A 17,452-nucleotide genomic window follows, 5' to 3' on the forward strand; every position below is an offset into this window, starting at 1 on the left:
AATGGGTTGTATTCATTGTGGCTGTCAGTTGGATTTAGGATAGATCTCCCAATAGATGCTTTGCAGTAAAATCTGGCTTCACAGTTGCAAGAGATGAGCCGCTACCTTCTGATTGGAAATAGAAGTCTCTTCACCGTGAAAAACAACCCAGACAGTCTAAAATCTGTGTTCTAACCACCTGTTTTAGCCGAAGGGCATCTATAATCAAGCACTGCTTACTACCTGAAAGGAAGTGGACACAAAATCAATTAAGCTGGACACCCACACTTTGCATGTTTGAAGTTGGCAGCTGTGTATTACAGCCATCTTACTGCTGAGTTCCCCAGCCTCACCCTAAAGAAAGGCTTGTACTTCCCAGTTAAAGAGAGATATATATTTTTTTTCTTTTTCACATGAGAGGAATGCATGATGGAACTGTGGGAAGAATTGGTCTTGGCCAAAAATACAGATCGACCAAAAATGAGGTTTATGTCTTGATTTGGCAAAGTAAGCTCAGTTGGACAAACAACTTAATTCTAAAACTCAACAGAGCTACAAATTGAAATTTGTTTTGATTTTGAACTCTGAAGTGAATCTAACTCTTTTTTGTTAAGCACTCTCCCACTCCTTGCCCCCCACCTGCCTGTGCCCTTGCTGACTTTTTTTTACCAAATCTGGGAATGCTTTATCTGAGTGACTGTTCATCTGAAGCTGTTTTGGGTCTAAGTATCTTTCTTTGGGAGTTAATGAAGCTACAGAAAGCAGTGTAACATAATTCAGTTTTGCAAGTTACAACTCCTAGATAACCCTGTACTTAACAATTGATATTCATCTTCTCTTCTTTAGGAGACTTCCCAGGTCCATCTAAAATGGATGACTTTTCTCTCTGTAGGTAAATTCAATATGCCTGAATCTGTTGTAGACTAACTTACAATCCACACAGGATAAGCTTGATTTTTTTTTTTTTTGTTTTGTTTTGTTTTTATATTGGTGATAATACCTGTCTACAGCAATTGGAAGGTCTTTTAAATTAATGGACTGGGAACACTGACTACAGCTTTATGCTAAAATAGCTTTCAGCGTTTCCCACCAAGCTGGGCTTTTAGTGAAATCTTATGGTGACTCTTAGGCTATGTATGGACAGTCAAAAAACCCAAGGCTGAGTTAGTTCAGTCTTTGCAGGTTGGTCTAAACTGCAGAAATTGAACCAGCAAGCAAGTGAACAGATGATTCACTTCTGACTAAAGAAATACAGGCACATATGCTAGAGCACACCTGCCAGGGCCGAGGCTCCTTCCTCTCTCCCTGCTCCAGCCCAGAGGGTCGGCGGGGGAGGCAGTGCCTACCAGGCTAAGGAGGGGGGGGGGAGGCAGTGCCTACCAGGCTAAGGAGGGGGGGGGGTGGGGAAAAAGGTAGTGGCATTGAATTAATAAAAACTTGAAGAATAGTCCTTTCTCTGAAGTGAGCATGTATTGAACAGAAGGGAACAACCCTGTGGAGTCCTTCTGGCTGTGATCATGGACTACAAATCCCAGAAGTACCTGGAAGCAGGAAGAGGAAATGATGATCTGGACTGCAAATCTGCTGTGGATCTGGACTGCAAATGCCAGAGACCTCGGGGGCAGCTGGAAGAGGAAGAAAATAGTCCCTGCTGAAGGACTGTGATTGATTGAACTTGAACCAGAAAGGGTCTGGGACAGAAGTATCATGAACTGATTTGACTCGGATCAGTTAAGTCAGATAGACTTGGTTGAATGTAGTATCTTAAACCAACTTCAGCCATTTTGACGCTGGTTTATGTGCATGGAGCTTCCCTTCTGTTACACATTTAAACCTGTTTCTGATCACTTAAACCAGTTTATGTGCAACTTCTGTCTGTAGCCTTAATGTTACTTCAGTCTGGTGTATGGTGTTTTGGATCTTACCACTTAATTTTTAGTAGCTGATTTGTTTTTCTTTTAAAAAAAAATTATAAATGAAGATCTTATGGTTTTGTGTTGTTGTAAGTCAATGCTACAGCTATTTAAAACAATGTTGTGAGGCAGTCCTTTTATGAGAACCCTAAATCATACCCTTCTAATGACTAGTTTCTTTGAAATAGCTAGAAATCCACAAGACTATGCTCCATTTCATAAAATTTGGAGGAATTTGGGTAAACATCTCTGCTCCATTTTAATATATCAGTACCAAATAATGAGAACTGTATAGTCTTTTCAGTTAGTTTTTAGTCTTAAGAAATCCTATTAAAATGTTTAATGAGATTGGACTTTGCACCCGTATGCTAAATTAACAAAACGAGTGCACGAAGTTTATCTTGTGTCTTCTAAGAAAGTTTGCATAAATGGTGTTTGACCACTTTTTTATTTTCTGAATGTAAACATTATTCTCAGATGCATACGACTGGAATGATGTTTGAATTCAATAAAAGGTTAATATAACAGGCCATGTGATGTTACGCATGCACTTAATGTGGGGTGGTGGTGTTTTTTTTTTTTTGTTTTTTTTTTAAATGCCACCCAGCATAAATATCTGTTAGCATTTGTAAGGTATTGCACTTTAATAGACTTTTATCTATATAAGCTATAAAATATTTTCCCTTAATTAATGAGTTAAGTTGTATATTTCATCACCATTTTGAGCCCCAGAGAAAGCAAGGATAGCTTCCTTGTATGCCTGTTCAGAAACTAGTCTTGATGACGAAATTTTAATAGGAAAGCATAACTTCATTCTGAACTTATTATGAAGAAAAGGATTTCACACTTATTAAAAGCTTGTTAGATATGAAGATGCCCATTCAAGCAGCAGTCTTCCCTGGGAACTAAATATTTTTACCCCTTTCAGGAAGAAAGAAAAAAGCCATACTTATCTGTGTAATTGTCAAGTTATGCCAGATCTACGGAGTTCTAAATAAATTTTGTTTAAAAAGTAATTTTTCTGAATTTCATAGATAGTTTCATAGATGTTAGGGGCTGGAAGGGACCTCTTTAGATCATCAGGTCCAGCCCCCCTGCACTTGGGCAGGAAAGACTGCTGGGATCAAATGACCCCAGCAACGTGAGCATCCAGGTGTTTTTTGAAGATATATCCAGAATAGGTGATTGTATCATTTCTGGGGTGAGTCTATTCCAGATCCTGAACACTCGAGTTGCAAAGTTTTTTTTCTTATTTCTAATCTAAGGTGGTATCCTAGCAGTTCATGATAGTTAGTCCTAGTCTTCCCCTGGGGAGCCCTGGTGAACAGACATTCTCCCAATCCCTGATGTGCGCCCTTTATATATTGATAGGCTGCCACCAAGTCCTCTCTGAGTCTTCTGTTCTGCAGGCTGAACAGACCCATGTCTCTCACCGTATGGGCTTCTCCCCATACCTCTAACCATACATGTTGCCCTTTTGGACTCCTTGAAGCTTCTCCACATCCTTCCTGAAGTATGCCCAGAACTGGACACAATACTCCAGCTGTAGCCTCACCAAGGCTCAGTAAAGTGGGAGGATGACATCCTTAGTCTTGTTTGAGATGCGTTGGTAGATGCTTGCCAGTGTTTTGTTTGCTTTGCCAGTTATGGCATTGCACTTGTGGCTCATGTTCATTGTATGGTCTATCAAGACCCCCAGGTTTCTTTCATACCTAAATTACTGGGTTTTTGGTTGTAGCCATGTTGGTCTAAGGACATAAGCAGGCGAGGTTCTTTGAGTAGATGTGATTATCTTTTATTAGACCAACTGAGTATTTAAGAGAGGTTCTTAGCAAGCTTTCGGGCACAATCACCCCTATGCCTGAAGATCGGTGATTGCACCCGAAAGCTTGCTGAGAATTTTCCAACTACTCAGTTGGTCTAATAAAAGATACCTAAATTAGAAACATGTTTCTGCTAATAGAAAAATCTAATGGCTCCATCATAAGAATTGCGTTAATCTTTCCTTATTTTCTGTGGAAAGCTGGCTGACGACGAAGTTATTGGATTGCTTTTTAGTTTTTCAAAGTATCAAATCACATAAAGAACATTATTTATTTTCTGAATATTATTCTTCCATGCAACTACTTGTGTGGAAGAGTCTGAAGTGATATACTAGTAATCACATGTAGTAAGCGGTAAATTAGACTCAAGACTTGGTATAAACTGAGAAATTAGTGTTGGAAGATGTTTGAGGCTTTCCGTGTGTGTGTGTTGTGGTGGTTTTTGCATTAATTTGATTTTGTTTATGTATGTTAGGGGCTCATGTGACCAGACCTAAAAAAAAATGCTTTTTTGTAATACGGTTCAATCTCATCTGTACTGAAGTAAAGTTACCTTGATACTGCACCCTAGCTTTTTTTACAAAAAGCCAGGGCCACTATAAAATAATTTGATCCAAATACCACTCCCAGTTTGAATTGTTTTAATTTATATTGAGGGCTTGAAGTTGCGATGTAAAACGTTTTAGTTATCAGTATGGTCAAAAGAAATCTTTCTGTTCAGGATGAAACTTTCAGAATGCAAAAATGAAGGTTTATTCACTGAATTTTGGGAAGATGCTTTACATAACTTACATAACCTTATGAATGTTTAAAGTACGCCTTACCCTGTGCTGACAGTATTTCTGGTATATATTTGAATAGGCATTAAGAGTTGTTGTGTGTGGGTTTTTGTGTCGTCCCCCTTCCCAGCCATCCCTCCCAGTTTCATATTGACCTTGCGCTTTATTACTTAAGTGTTCACGATATATTATGCTCTAAAATGAATATTTAATGCTGTAGAACTTTGTATTTATGCTAATTGGTCATGTGCTTGTGTATGCCGGGTTTTTGTCCTTGTTCATATTTTGTGCTATTTACACTGTGCTTTCTGAAATGAAAGTGTTTTGACAAGGGAGGCGGATTAGTATTGCAAAACTTAAGAAAACTAAACCTTACTCCATGTTTTGGCATTGGTTTGTAAAATTTTTTGTATAACTTTAATTTTTTTCAGACCAACAAGTATTATATTACTTGGTGTTTAATACATCAGCAAGTCTGCCATAGCACATAGAAAGATCACCTTGCAGTTATTTTAAAATGTAACTTGGGTCTTGGTCCTTTTCTCAGCTTTTTGTATATCTTTAAGCTGTTTCTCCTAAAAATGAAGAATGTACATCCTTGCCTCAGCATTGTCCAGTATAAATTCACTAATGTGTGAATTCTAACTACAGTCAGCCTTGGTTTTATAAAATATTAGTCAGGTTAATCTATAAATATTCAAAGGAACAAATGTCTGCCGAGGCTTGCTCGACACACTTTTTTGGGAGGGGAAAAATGCTCGTACAAATCATTGATTTTTCTTGCTTTAGTACAAGAAATTTTCGTCTTTGGGGGAATTAAGTCAGGTGTACCCAAATTTTAATGGATATTTAAATATCACTTATTTGTATTACATTTTTTACACGCTTTTCATGTTGCGGCACAAATCAGTTTAACAATACAGCCTCATGTTAAAACTAATGTGTTATATGGCTTGAACTTCCAGATGAATGGACAAAACAGGGTGTAAGTGTCCCTGGTTGATAGCATGCAATTAAGTGTTAGATTTTTATAAAGCTATTTTGAATGATAAAAGAAAAATTGCTAGGTGCTGTTGCCATAGTGACTACAATTTGCAATGTGCTTTACACAAATGTAGTGCTCACCAGACGCCTGGAATGCTAACTGTACTGCAAAAATATTATGGTCTTGGTTTTTAACTAAAAACATACGTGGGTTATGATTTGTACATTTAAAAACAATTTCCAGGGACGACTATTCCATGTTTAAATCTTTCTTTTCTATGCCAGATATACTATTTCTGTCTTCTGACATCCGTGAATCTGATACTAAAACAAATAACTGTTTAGTATGAATAGTTTAACTGTTCATAATTGCCTCATGTCTGGATGCGGCTTTCAAATTTAAGTTATCTCCTTTCTGTCGCGTAAAAACTGCCTAGTTAACTTAATTTTTCCTTTTTTAATTCCTCTGCTTAAAACGCTACATACAACTGATGAGCAATTTGGTACCTTTAGTGGGAGAAGGTTCATCATGCTTTGTTCTAAACTGAAGGGCAGCACTGTGTAGCTGTGTAAGCTAGGGCACAAATGAAAGGATAATTATGGCATGACATAATGATATACTCCCTTACTCCAGGAGAGGGCATATCAAGAAGTACAAAATCTGTAGCAGAGGAGGGAGTAGTATAAAGTTTTATAAAACAAATATGTAAATTTTTAAACAATGGGAAAAGAACTGACTAAGAACAAAATGTGGTGAAACAGAGTATGCAGTGTGTGCATTGGGGGGGTGATGAGGAGGGGAAGGAACTAGATGGCTGAAATCATCTTAATCAAGTTTTTAGCTTATATCAATTAGACTAGTAGCAGACAAAATTCAGTAATCAAAATCGCAGAGTTGAGCATTTTTTTTCTCTTTTAACAGCCGATTTTAGAACATTACCACTGGTCCTGCTTTGAGTGGGGGTTGGACTAGATGACTTCCTGAGGTCCCTTCCAAACCTAATATTCTAGGACATTAAATGGAAAGAGTAGTAATTAATGAAAAAATCTAAAACACTTTTAGAATCCCATAAATTCAACACATTTATATACTTGAAATATGTGAATATTATGCTAATTATTTTTGTTCTGTTTTTCTTTCAGACCAGTCTTTCCATATGGGGATGGGGAAGCCTTAGTGTTGTGCTTTTTCTATGCACATTTGGACCCTTTGCTATATTTTACTTCGCATTTTATATCCTGTGCTTTGTGGGTGGGTAAGTATGCACTATTGGTGGTGGTGGGGGGGGTTATATTTAATTTACCATGCATATAAAACACTTAAGCACAACCTACCCAAAGCTACTACTACAAAATTACTCAAGCACCAATTTATAGCACTTCCCGAGTTTGAGCAGTAATCACATTCTGACTCCTGACATACCATGTCTTCTTTCTCAGCTTTTTAGTAGTAAACAGAAGATGCACATGCGTACAATAACTGGCTTTACCTTCAGTTGATTATTACCTTAAATTACTGTACCAATTCTTTTAGTCAGGTACCCAGAGGATAGTTGCACTTCTGTCTACTTCCATTTCAGAGTAAAATGCCTGTTAATTGTATATTAGATACTGCTTCCCTCTGTCAAAACCTAATTTTTTTGTGTACGTATAAAAATAAAAATATGGACATTAAGTAACTACCAAAGTAGAATGCCAGCTATCACTTGCAACCAGGTGCTGTCAGCTCAGAGACAAGGAGAGAAAGTGATTACTATATTTTTGTTTTGTTCATGTGGTTTTTTTGTTTGTGTTTTTGTCTTTTAACATGCCACATGCCTCCATAATAAGATTAGCAGCTACACTGCACAGCAGTGACTATTTTTGACAGTGTAAACTAATCTGTGGTGTACCTGCTCATGATGTCTGAGCTAGTTGGTTTAAAGCTAGCTAGCTCTGGTATCTCTAGGCTGCAGTGTTTTTGCTTTGTTTAATCAGTATTGTATACAGCAGAGCTGTTGCATCTTGAGCAGTCATCTAGCCTCCTTGTGGCTGAATTCATATCAGTATGTGTTAGGCAGGCAGTCAGACATCCTTCAGACCATATATCTCCTGATATTTATAGGCATTGTCTCAGTCCTGAAATGTACTTTATGACTTGTGATGGTTTAATATGCACAAGTTTGGGTGATATTTGGAGACTCTATACTATTCTTCATGAATTAATTTGTTACATTAATCTTTTCCACATTTATGAGTGTATGTATTTGTCTGATACAAAAAGCATGCATAAATGATGCAGAAGTCCAAGATGCATGTGTGTAAGTTAGATGTTTGGATTTGTCTCCTTTTAGGAGATCTTTGTGTACCAAACTTCTTTTATTACCCTGGAGAAAACAATAGTAAAGGTTTTGGATGCATATCTGCCTTATGCCGGTTTTTGGCTTCTAACATTTTATTAGGGGTGCATTGCTAAACTCCTCTTTTTTGGCTGATACTGATGGCCATTCATTAACCAGCCATATCAGCCGATGCATACTGGCCATCAGATCAGTAAACCCGCAGCTTGGAGAGCAGTGTCTGGCTGGTAAGTCTGTTGCAGGCGGGGAGGGTTGTGTGTGTGGAGAGGCAGATAGAGGCCCTCATGGAGAGTGGGGCTGTGGCAGGGGCAGGTGCCACCCTGCTGGCATGGGGTGAGGGATGGAGCTGTGGGTGGCCCCTCCCCCCATCCCTATAGGCGTACAGGTCAAACACGGGTCTCTAAGCTGCCAGGCTGCATTTCTGGCTGTGCACATTCATGCAGTATTTATGGGTCACATAATTGGTTACATCAGTGAAAGAGCAGATTGGTTGACCAATGACAATTTTCCTTTTTTTTCAGTGCTGATCCAGTATAAACTGTTTTTAATATCTGTACACCTCTACATCTTATAGTATTTATTCATTAGAATATCTATGCTTGTATGTAAGCTGAAGCCGTATTTTCCTTTCATACTTTCTTTTAAGGCTGATTTTTTAGAAACTGATCATTTTGACACTGCTTTAATGTGTAGCCTTTGAATACAAGTATATCTTTCGTGTCTTAATTTTATGTAGTTAAGTATAATGTTCCAGCTGCACAGTATCTTCCAACTGCGTTCTTATCTGTTTCTTTGACCCATTGTTTTTGCTGCTTCTTGGAAATACACCAGACACAAGTAGCTTTCTTTTGACTTTTACTTCCCCTCAACTCCCCCTTTTTTTTTTTTTTTAATAGAGGGGCCTAGGAACTTAATTGTATCCCCCTCCCTCCCCCCTTGGAGTTTGGTATTTTCTACCATAAGCAGGAGGCAAAAAGACTGAAGTTTTGTTCATGAGTCAGCTAAAAAACAAAGCTTCAACTTATGGGAAGTACTCTTTGCTTGGATTCAAATATTGATATAATCCCTAGATGTGAGTTCTAGGCCTCATCATACCCCTCTTCCCCACCCCCCTTCTGTGTACACGTTTATTTCAATATGATTCAAGAAAACAGTTAATCAGAATGATGGCTGTTCACTAGATGTTTATCTTTAGTTCTGTTGCCATGGAGAATAGGCTTTGAACAATATGGCTGATTTTTAAGTAACGTTTTTGGATTAAAATCATCTGATACTTTGTAATGGCAAAAAATGTTTTTTAGCCCAGTTGCACTTAACTTGCAATTCTTACTGTTTTTTGCTTGGAAAGCAATTAGTCAAATAAATGAAACTGTTTGCTTACATAGATGCTTTTGATTTACTAAATTGAGAATAATGTTAAAGCTCGACATCTTTTGATCTCAAATAGTGTTGATTTGACATTTATCATCCTCTGGTTTAAGAGGAGAATTCCTCAAATTCTGTAGACTTATCTTCCATCTTCCCTTTATTTTTTAAACTTTCTTTTTCTTGAAAAGCTAGTTATGCAGTAGCAGTGTAGCCCTCTGGTCCTTTCTATGATAAAATGAGCATAATTTCTTTATATAGTGCAGTGTCAGCAGGTATTGGGACAAAGCTTTTATTGTGGGTTAATGAGTAGCTTTTTTTTCGAATTTTAAGCAAGTGGCTACTTCCTATTGATGAGAAGCTGAGAGTATTGACTTAGTAAGTACTATCGTGTAGGTCAGGCGTAGGCAACCCCTGGCATGCGTGCCAAATGTGGCACGCAAGGCCAGCCTTGGCTCCAGGTAGCTGCTGCCAGTGAGGGAGCCTGGGCTGCTCCCAGCAGGGCTTGCAGTGTCCCAGCTGCCTGGTGGGAGCAGCCTGGGATCCCGGCTGGCGGCAGCTCCCCAGAGCTGAGGCCAGCTGCAGCTGGGAGGCTCCAAACAGCTGTGTGGGGCTTTGGCATCAGCTCTGTACTGGCATGTGCAGGCGTGCCTCAGAGCAGGTGGTGAGGGAGGGCCAGAGGCAGTGCAGCCCTGGCCTCTCCCCTGTTCCTGGCATGAGCCTAGCGCAGCTATTTGTAGCCAGCCTGGACTCTGGGCAGCTGCAGGAAGCTGTGGGCAGAGTGCAAACAGTTGCGCTGGGCTGCACAGCTCCAGCATCAGCTCCATGTTGGTGGCGACTACACGGGCACCTCGGGGCGACAGAGGCAGCACAGGCACCTTCCAAGGTAGACATTGCGGTGTTTTTTGGCACTCCAGCCGAAAAAGTTGCCTACCCCAGTGTAGGCAGTATTGAACTTGCTGTTCATAGGGAGCTAGTCTACCTCTGTTCTTAAGCACCTACTGTTGTTTAATTAACCAGTTTATTGACTGAACTAGGTGTCCAAGCTGTAGCAGAAGTGGCACAGGCTCTGTGTGTGTGGCATGCAGCATGCTGATCAGTGAGAAGAGGGGCAGCAATTAGGGCAGGAAGCCAGAGCAGAACATCAGAATGGTGCCAAGTGATGGCAGGGCTAACTTGTGGCATGCCTGCTAAAAAGGTTGACCTCTGCTGGATTAAATGAAAACAAGTTACCAATACATTGATAAAATGCCCTTTCCTACCTTTGACAATAATTTTAGAGGTGTTGGTTGTAGCCATGTTGGTCTAAGGATGTAGGCAGACAAGGTTCTTTGGGTAAATCTGATATCTCTTACTAAACCAATTTTGTCAACTATTTTAGTTGATCTAATAAGATATTGTATTTACCCAAAGAACCATGTTTGTTATCTACATACATTTTTATTCATAAGCTGGCTTTCCTGGGCTCGGCTTAATTGCACAGGAGTAATCTTTGCAGGTCACTAGTCTCATTTCAGCAGAAGCACAATTTTGGCTGAAGAGGTAGCCAATACCGGATATATTGCAGAGAGACCTCAGTGTGCATACAGTTGATTGTTCAGCACTTCAGGCAGAGATGGGTGGGCAGGACTTTGTTTTTATGTCGGATTCTTGTAGCCAGAGGCATAGCCATATAATTGTTTAATACCCAGAAATGGGTTAAGTTCTAGATCATGATTGAATGACTAGTCTTGTACGTTCTCTTTATGGTACGCTGTGTAGGGCCAAACTTTCTTAAAATAGTGAAGGTGGAGAGGGAGGCTTCTGGAAGATTGTGGTCCATTCTGCAGTTGGCTTGCCTATATTTTGGACTTCTGGTTTGGGTCAAGTGTAGTTGATGGAAGAAAAGTGGAAAGATAAGGTGTCAAGAAGTTTACCCTTGTGTGGTCAGTGTATAGGATTGGTTCTTCAGTCTACTATAAGTTAAGGTCGAAGACTACTTTAGCATCTGACAGCTGTTGGCTACCCAACAGATCAAAACAAAAGTTTGTCATGCAGAAGACTATAGCTATACCAATTTTAAGTGAGTTGGTTTGCTTCCCTGGTGTTTAACTGAAATTGCTACCTGCATATTTTGTCCTGCAGACTAGAGATTGGTCACATATGCATTTGGTGAGAGTTGTCCATTTTATATAGTCAAGCTGTGAAGTCCAACTAATATTTTAAAGTTTGTGACAGAACTAAAAGGTTTCTTTAAATACATTATGATACAAACTGGTATAATTAGTGATTGAATTAATTTCATTTTAGAAAACTCTCAGTATGAGGGAGAGGCATTGCATGGTTCAAACTTCTTTCTCTCGTTTTCCATATCAAATTTGCTTAGTTGGCAAGTAAAGATATGGTCTAGTTGCTACATGTTCTTCCACCTGGTATCTGTAAATCAAGTGAAGTTCGTTCTTTTTGCATCATCACCATTAAATGAAGATCCTTAATTGCTGAATTCTGATCTTTATGCTTGGCAACCACCTTGTACAGGTATGACTGACTAGAGTTAAGGTATGGACAGATTTCTTCTGGAGCAGTTTTAAAAGGGGAGGGGGAAACTGTTGCTCCAGTGAGGCAGCAGCATTCCCACTGTTACAGAGTTAAAGTAGGAGCCATCTTACTACACTTGCACAAGCTGGGGCTGATACACACTTATCAGAATGTAGACCTTGTTGCATACTTCCAATAGCAGCTCGTTTTTTGAAACTGCTCCAATTGTCCTTTTCTCCATAACTTTTGGTGAATAATTCTAATATAATAAACGGGGGGGTGTGTGTGTCTGTCCCCGTAATGCTTTTCGGCAATTGCATGTGGGCTGCTGAGGGTACTCTGCCTGAGGCAGGAGCCCTGCTGCTTTGCAGGAGGAGGTGGAGACATGCTGGGGGGAAGGAGGAGCCATTGCAGCTGCCTTGGGTGGAGGTAATCCCTGCTGCTCTATGGGAGGTGAGCAGGCGGGAACCACTGCTGCTGTGAGCTGCTGTTGTCAAGCAGAAGAAAGCCCCGGTGCTCTGTGGGAGGCAGGGGGTGGGGAGGGAGCTGCCGCGGCCTTAGGTGGAGGGAGGCCCCACTGCTGTGGTAGGAGGTAGAGGTGGTCAGGCTGGGTGGAGGAAGCTGCTACTGCTGCTTCCTCAGGAGGGTGGAAGCCCCGCTGCTCTGTGGGAGGAGGTGGGTGGGGGAAAGGAGCCACCACACTAGAGGAGACAGCAGGGCTGTGTACATGGCTGGCCCTGAAGGGCCATGTAAACACTCCCTGAAATGCCCATCATGAATGACAAGAGTAATTGGCTAACTTAGTTTAATTAGAGATTCTGTCCTGTGTGCCTTTGTTCAGTCTTGAAGTACTTTAGTCTCTGGAATGCTTGTGGATAGTTGGTCATATTTTAGTTTGTTGTATACAGTTGCCACATGTATGTGCATGTCCTCATGTGGAAGCAGTGCAGACAAATTTTATTGTGGTATTGCATCCAGGCTGTTAAGCTCTGCAACCACATTGCTTAGGATGCTAGAAGTAGTGCTTGCAAAAGTCCTTGGCATACCTCTGCCAAGCGCTGTTTTCTGCTGCATAGACATACGTAAAATGGTGAAATAGGAGCCTGCAGATGGGCTTGTTTGGGTGTCAGTTGGTTTTTCTTGCGGACTTTGTTTTGGAATGGTTTGGACTCGGGCAGGGTGTTGGACTAAATCTCTTCTGGAGATCCCTTTCAGGCCTAACTTTCTACAATTCTTTGATCTTTGCTTTTTTAGTCTCATGTACTTCAACAACAACTTTTGTTGTTTTGTATTGTCCAACAGGAAAAAATATCTGATTTTTCTAACAAAGGACTTGCACTTCTAACACTGCACCTTGAAAACACTAATTCTTCCATATTCATTTTTACTGCAAGTAAAGTGGCTCAGTAATAAAACTACTCTGCTCTCCTATTCACATTTGCTTTCTGCTTGCCTTGCACTTCTCCAGTGATTATTTCTGATAAATACTTTAAAGCAAAACAAACCAACCAAATCTGCAAAGAAAGCTCTACCATGTTATCCATATTTAAATAACAGGATTTGTAAGAGTACTTGCTTGTACATTTTTTTTCCTCATCCAAAAGCTTTTTAACTTGCATTTTTCTCTTACTCTCATCTGGCTGACAAACTACCTGTTTTATACATGCAACTAACTTAAACATTTAATTTTTATAGGCAAGGATTTTTTGGGTGACACATTTCTTTATTGGGCCAACCTCATAGTTGCAATAAAGCTAGGCAAGCTTTGAATGCAAGGCCTTCCTCTGTCACCTAAAAATATCACCGAATATAGACCTTGCTTCACATGTTGCCCTGGTGGTTCAAGGTATTAACATCTGTCCAACACTACCACATCTTACACTGAAAATTCTTATTTTTCTTGGCTGTTGTTCTGCAGATTTGTAGCACTGAATTTTTCTCCCTTAAATTGCTCCCTTGTATACACTTTTTGTCTAGTGCCCCTTGTGGGTTTTGAGTCCATTTCTAATGAGTTCATCTCTATAGAGTTCAGCATATATGTAGATCGTTATTTCTGTCTTTTAGTTTTGATCCTGCAGTCAAGGATCTCTTGCCCCATGTCCCGTGAAATCTCTGTAAAATAGGAATTAGTACTGATTGCCACAGAAGATGATCACAATTTCAGCCTCTATTACAAAGTATGCTAATGCCATTAAGCAGGGTATGTCCTGGAAGAGTTAACAGTAGCAAGCATTACAAAATGTGTGGTTTGTGGGTTTTTTCTTTTTAACTCCTAATATTTTAAAATGTATGTTAGATGATGATTCCTGTTCTTTTTTTTTTTTTTTTTTTTTTTTTTCTCTCCTCCCTTCCTCCTTTTAGGGGTTTTGTGGTTACTCTCTTATTTGGAAAAACAAATTCGGAAAAATACCTTGAACAGTGTGAACACTCTTTTCTTCCTTCTACATCTGTTGGGATTTCAAAGGTAAGCTGTATAAAGACAAATTTACTGAATTTTTCAACCTTCATAACCTTCAGACTTTATAACCTTCAATTTTTCTAATTTTTTCACTTGAACATTTGAAATTTTGTTTTTTAGTTGAATCCATACTTAAGATGAGCAGACTACTTCTAGTTTGAATTGGATTTCCTTCTGTAACGTATAGGGAGGCAAACTTCTTGTACTGTGCTTTCAAAATTGCATTAAGTGTGATTTTATTTTTAAAGCTAATGGTCTATCTGGATAATGTATAAGGAACATGTTTTGTGTGCTTTGTGCAACTTCTGTTTTAGCCTTTTCCTTTTTCTTCCTAAGTGTTGCTGCTTCATTTTAATATTTCTGGAATAGTCTGCAGAAGCACAGAAAATAGATGGTTGCTGCTTTGTTCCCAAGATCACTGGCACTGCTTTTCCTAATTACTTATTTTAAGGAATTTATTGCTCCTGATTCTTCCTTATTAAAACAATGATTAGTTAAACTGGTGAAGTATGCATATGAAATGCCTGTAAAACCTACAAGTCTTACTCAAACCAGTAAAAGAAAAGTTGAACGATTTGAAGGATCGTCTTTCTTGCTTTTCTGTTAAACAGACCAAAGGAAAGAATCTGTTTTTGTGTTTTGAGTCTCTCCCTTCAACCCCCTTCATCACTGGATAACTTTTATTTTTCATGCTAGAGGTAAAGTTTTGGTAGCAGGCATAGTTTGTTCTTCTGTCTGAACTGTTCATATTTCCATGTAGTCTTCTTGCATTTGATCTTCCGTAGTGAGGCTTTAATAATTACTACTTTCTGGCTTCAAAATACAGCAAAAGTACGAAAGTCCTGCCTGCCCTCCTGATTTGAGAGACCTGAATTATCTTCCTGATTTTTATCTTGGACCAATTGCTTTACTCTTCCATGGCTCGGTTTCTCTCCTCCCCTCCTTTATATATAGAATAGGGTGACCACTGACCTATTTCTTAAAGTGCTTTGAGATCCAGTGATAAGTCTTGTATGAGTGCAAGTACTTATTTCCATTGTATACACATACAAAAACAGTGGAATATATTTCTGATAATTAATTGGTTGAAAAGGTACTGATGTATCCTGTTGAAAGCATTTGTCAAGCCAGCAAATATTTGCAAGTTATTCGATACTCTTCAGTTTTTCTTGGCTCAACAGGACAATCAGCTGTTGCATTTTACAGAGCTTCATTTTGTCAATGACTGCATGCAAGTACAAAACAATAATCTGACTGATCATTTTACTCCCTCCATAATTATGTAATCCTTGTATCATGAGCCTTCTGACTTTTTGTAATGATGGAAGCAAGGATTTCTTAGTGATATAGTTGGGATAAAGCTTTTGACAAGCTTTTGAATGCAAGACTTTCTTCCTTAGCCTTGCCTTTGAAAACTGGTCTGACCTTTATCTCAACAACTTGGTTAATCCAATAAAAGATATCATCTTAAGAAATCCTTGCCTCTTGCATAATTTCTGGACCATCACAGCTGCATCATTCTTTGTGTGATGAGAAATTTTACTGTCATCCATTGTTCTTACTGTAAACGCTCTGGCTTGCAATGCAAATTTCTTTAAAAAAAGGAAAAATTAAGTGGCCACTGTATAGCTATGCATGTTGAGTATTAAGTGTTTCTGGCTTGCTGGGCTTAAACCAATTGCTTTTGGAAGTCTAGATGCCTATATAAATTTTTCAGCCTTCCCCTAGAGCACAACAAAGGTAAGGAAGGTTCTTGATAGCTCGTATATAGGGCCCTACCAGATATGTGACAAAAGTGGGTTGCACTGTGGCTCCTTTTTAATCTTTCAGGTTCCCTCATGCCCGCTGCTGCTGATTTGGTGGAGGGGACCCATTTGTACCTTGCTCTGACAGAAGTAAAACTTGCATTTTTAAACTTGTTGTTTTTGTCTTCCTGCCACTGATTGGCCGAGGGGTGCTGGCAGCCCCACTGCTTGTTGCTGACCAGTGAGGAGGAGATGCACAGTGCCAAATTTTAAAACTGCAGTTCTCACTTCCTTGCCAATCAGGAGCAGGCAGGGCCTTTCCGCCAATCAGTGACAAGGAGATGTGCGGGGGACTCTGGAAGATGAAACAAGCCACAGTGTAGCTCGCTTCCACCATGAATCTGGTAGGATCCTACTGCTACTTCCAGTTGATTGGACTAAATCGGTGATTCTTATTTTTCTTAAACTACGGAAAAACCAGTAGAGCAATTCTTCTGTTGCCAAGAACTCAAAAGACCACAACAGGTCAGAATGTTTACCTATTTGAATGAATTGGAATCAGATTTCAAATAGTACCTTGTGAATCATCATGTAGATACTTACACGCCTAATAAACTACTGTATTTACTTGAGTAGAAGATGGCCTCTAATAATTAGGTTCTATATATGGAAAATATAACCAATTGGTTATAACTTTTCCAAATACAGAATCTAATTTTTGGAGGCTTTCCTTGAATTTGCCCCTTTCCCACTTCTGTGGCAGGGAAAACAAATGGGCAGGCATGGGGATTAGGTAACATGTAAACCTTGCTTCTTCCCTGCCCTACCCACAACCCCTTTCCTGTTAGACTCTTCCTTCCATGTACTTGGAGACGCAGGGAAGGGACAAATTTGAAAACACTGACTTTGAAAAACGTATGCCTAAAGTAATTTGCATATAGGCAGATTACTATGGCTACTTACAGATTTAGTTTATCCATAACTTAAATATTTTACCTTTTGAAACTGCTGCAGGATTTAGCACAGGTACTCATAAACATACTTTTAAATAGGCAAATTGGTCCAAAAAGCACTAATATTAGTCCAAAGCCAAAAGTCTCATGATTTTACTGTATGTAGCTCATGGGGCTGGGCCCCAGCAGAGACTACAGCATTCCAACTCATGGTGCCCAAAGAGGTCAGCACTGATGGGGGGGGGGGGTGTGCACGCAGATGCTCCCTGTTCCCTACCAAGCATCCATGTGCTAATCAGGCCCCCTAACTTTTATACAAGAACACTTGGGTTTCAGTCGTAGTCCTGTGATCCTCATCTGTATGTATGCAGCTATGCAAATGAAGCACAGGGCAACCTGATCTAGCTCTATGTCATGGAGGGCAGGGTACAGTGATCCTGTTGCAGGCCGAGGGGTGGGAGGGCATTTGGTGATGTTTGCAGATATTTAACGCTGGTGAACAAACAGGAATCATTAGAGATCAGAAGAAAATGTGGAGCTTGGCTGTGGGAGTGAAGAGGAAGTCAAAATAGTAGGCTGCGTATTGGCTTACCATGA

The 17,452-nt window shown here is 39.7% G+C and overlaps 1 protein-coding gene across 3 annotated transcripts in view; it reads left to right on the top strand.

Moving 5' to 3' along the window:
* The window catches only part of SNX13 (sorting nexin 13), a 128,150-nt gene that overhangs the window by 37,377 nt on the left and 73,321 nt on the right, over nucleotides 1-17,452 (top strand). For 2 of the 3 annotated variants that reach the window (XM_090046832.1, XM_090046831.1), the window contains exons 2-3: nucleotides 6,622-6,734; nucleotides 14,061-14,163. In XM_090046832.1, coding sequence (XP_089902958.1) covers nucleotides 6,622-6,734; nucleotides 14,061-14,163 — 216 coding nt within the window. The remainder of the gene's footprint in view (nucleotides 1-6,621; nucleotides 6,735-14,060; nucleotides 14,164-17,452) is intronic. The other variant, XM_090046833.1, reaches the window with a different exon arrangement.

Source organism: Crocodylus siamensis, chromosome 5, assembly GCF_052110815.1.
Source record: "Crocodylus siamensis isolate JL-2025a chromosome 5, ASM5211081v1, whole genome shotgun sequence".
Taxonomy (NCBI): Eukaryota; Metazoa; Chordata; order Crocodylia; family Crocodylidae; genus Crocodylus; species Crocodylus siamensis.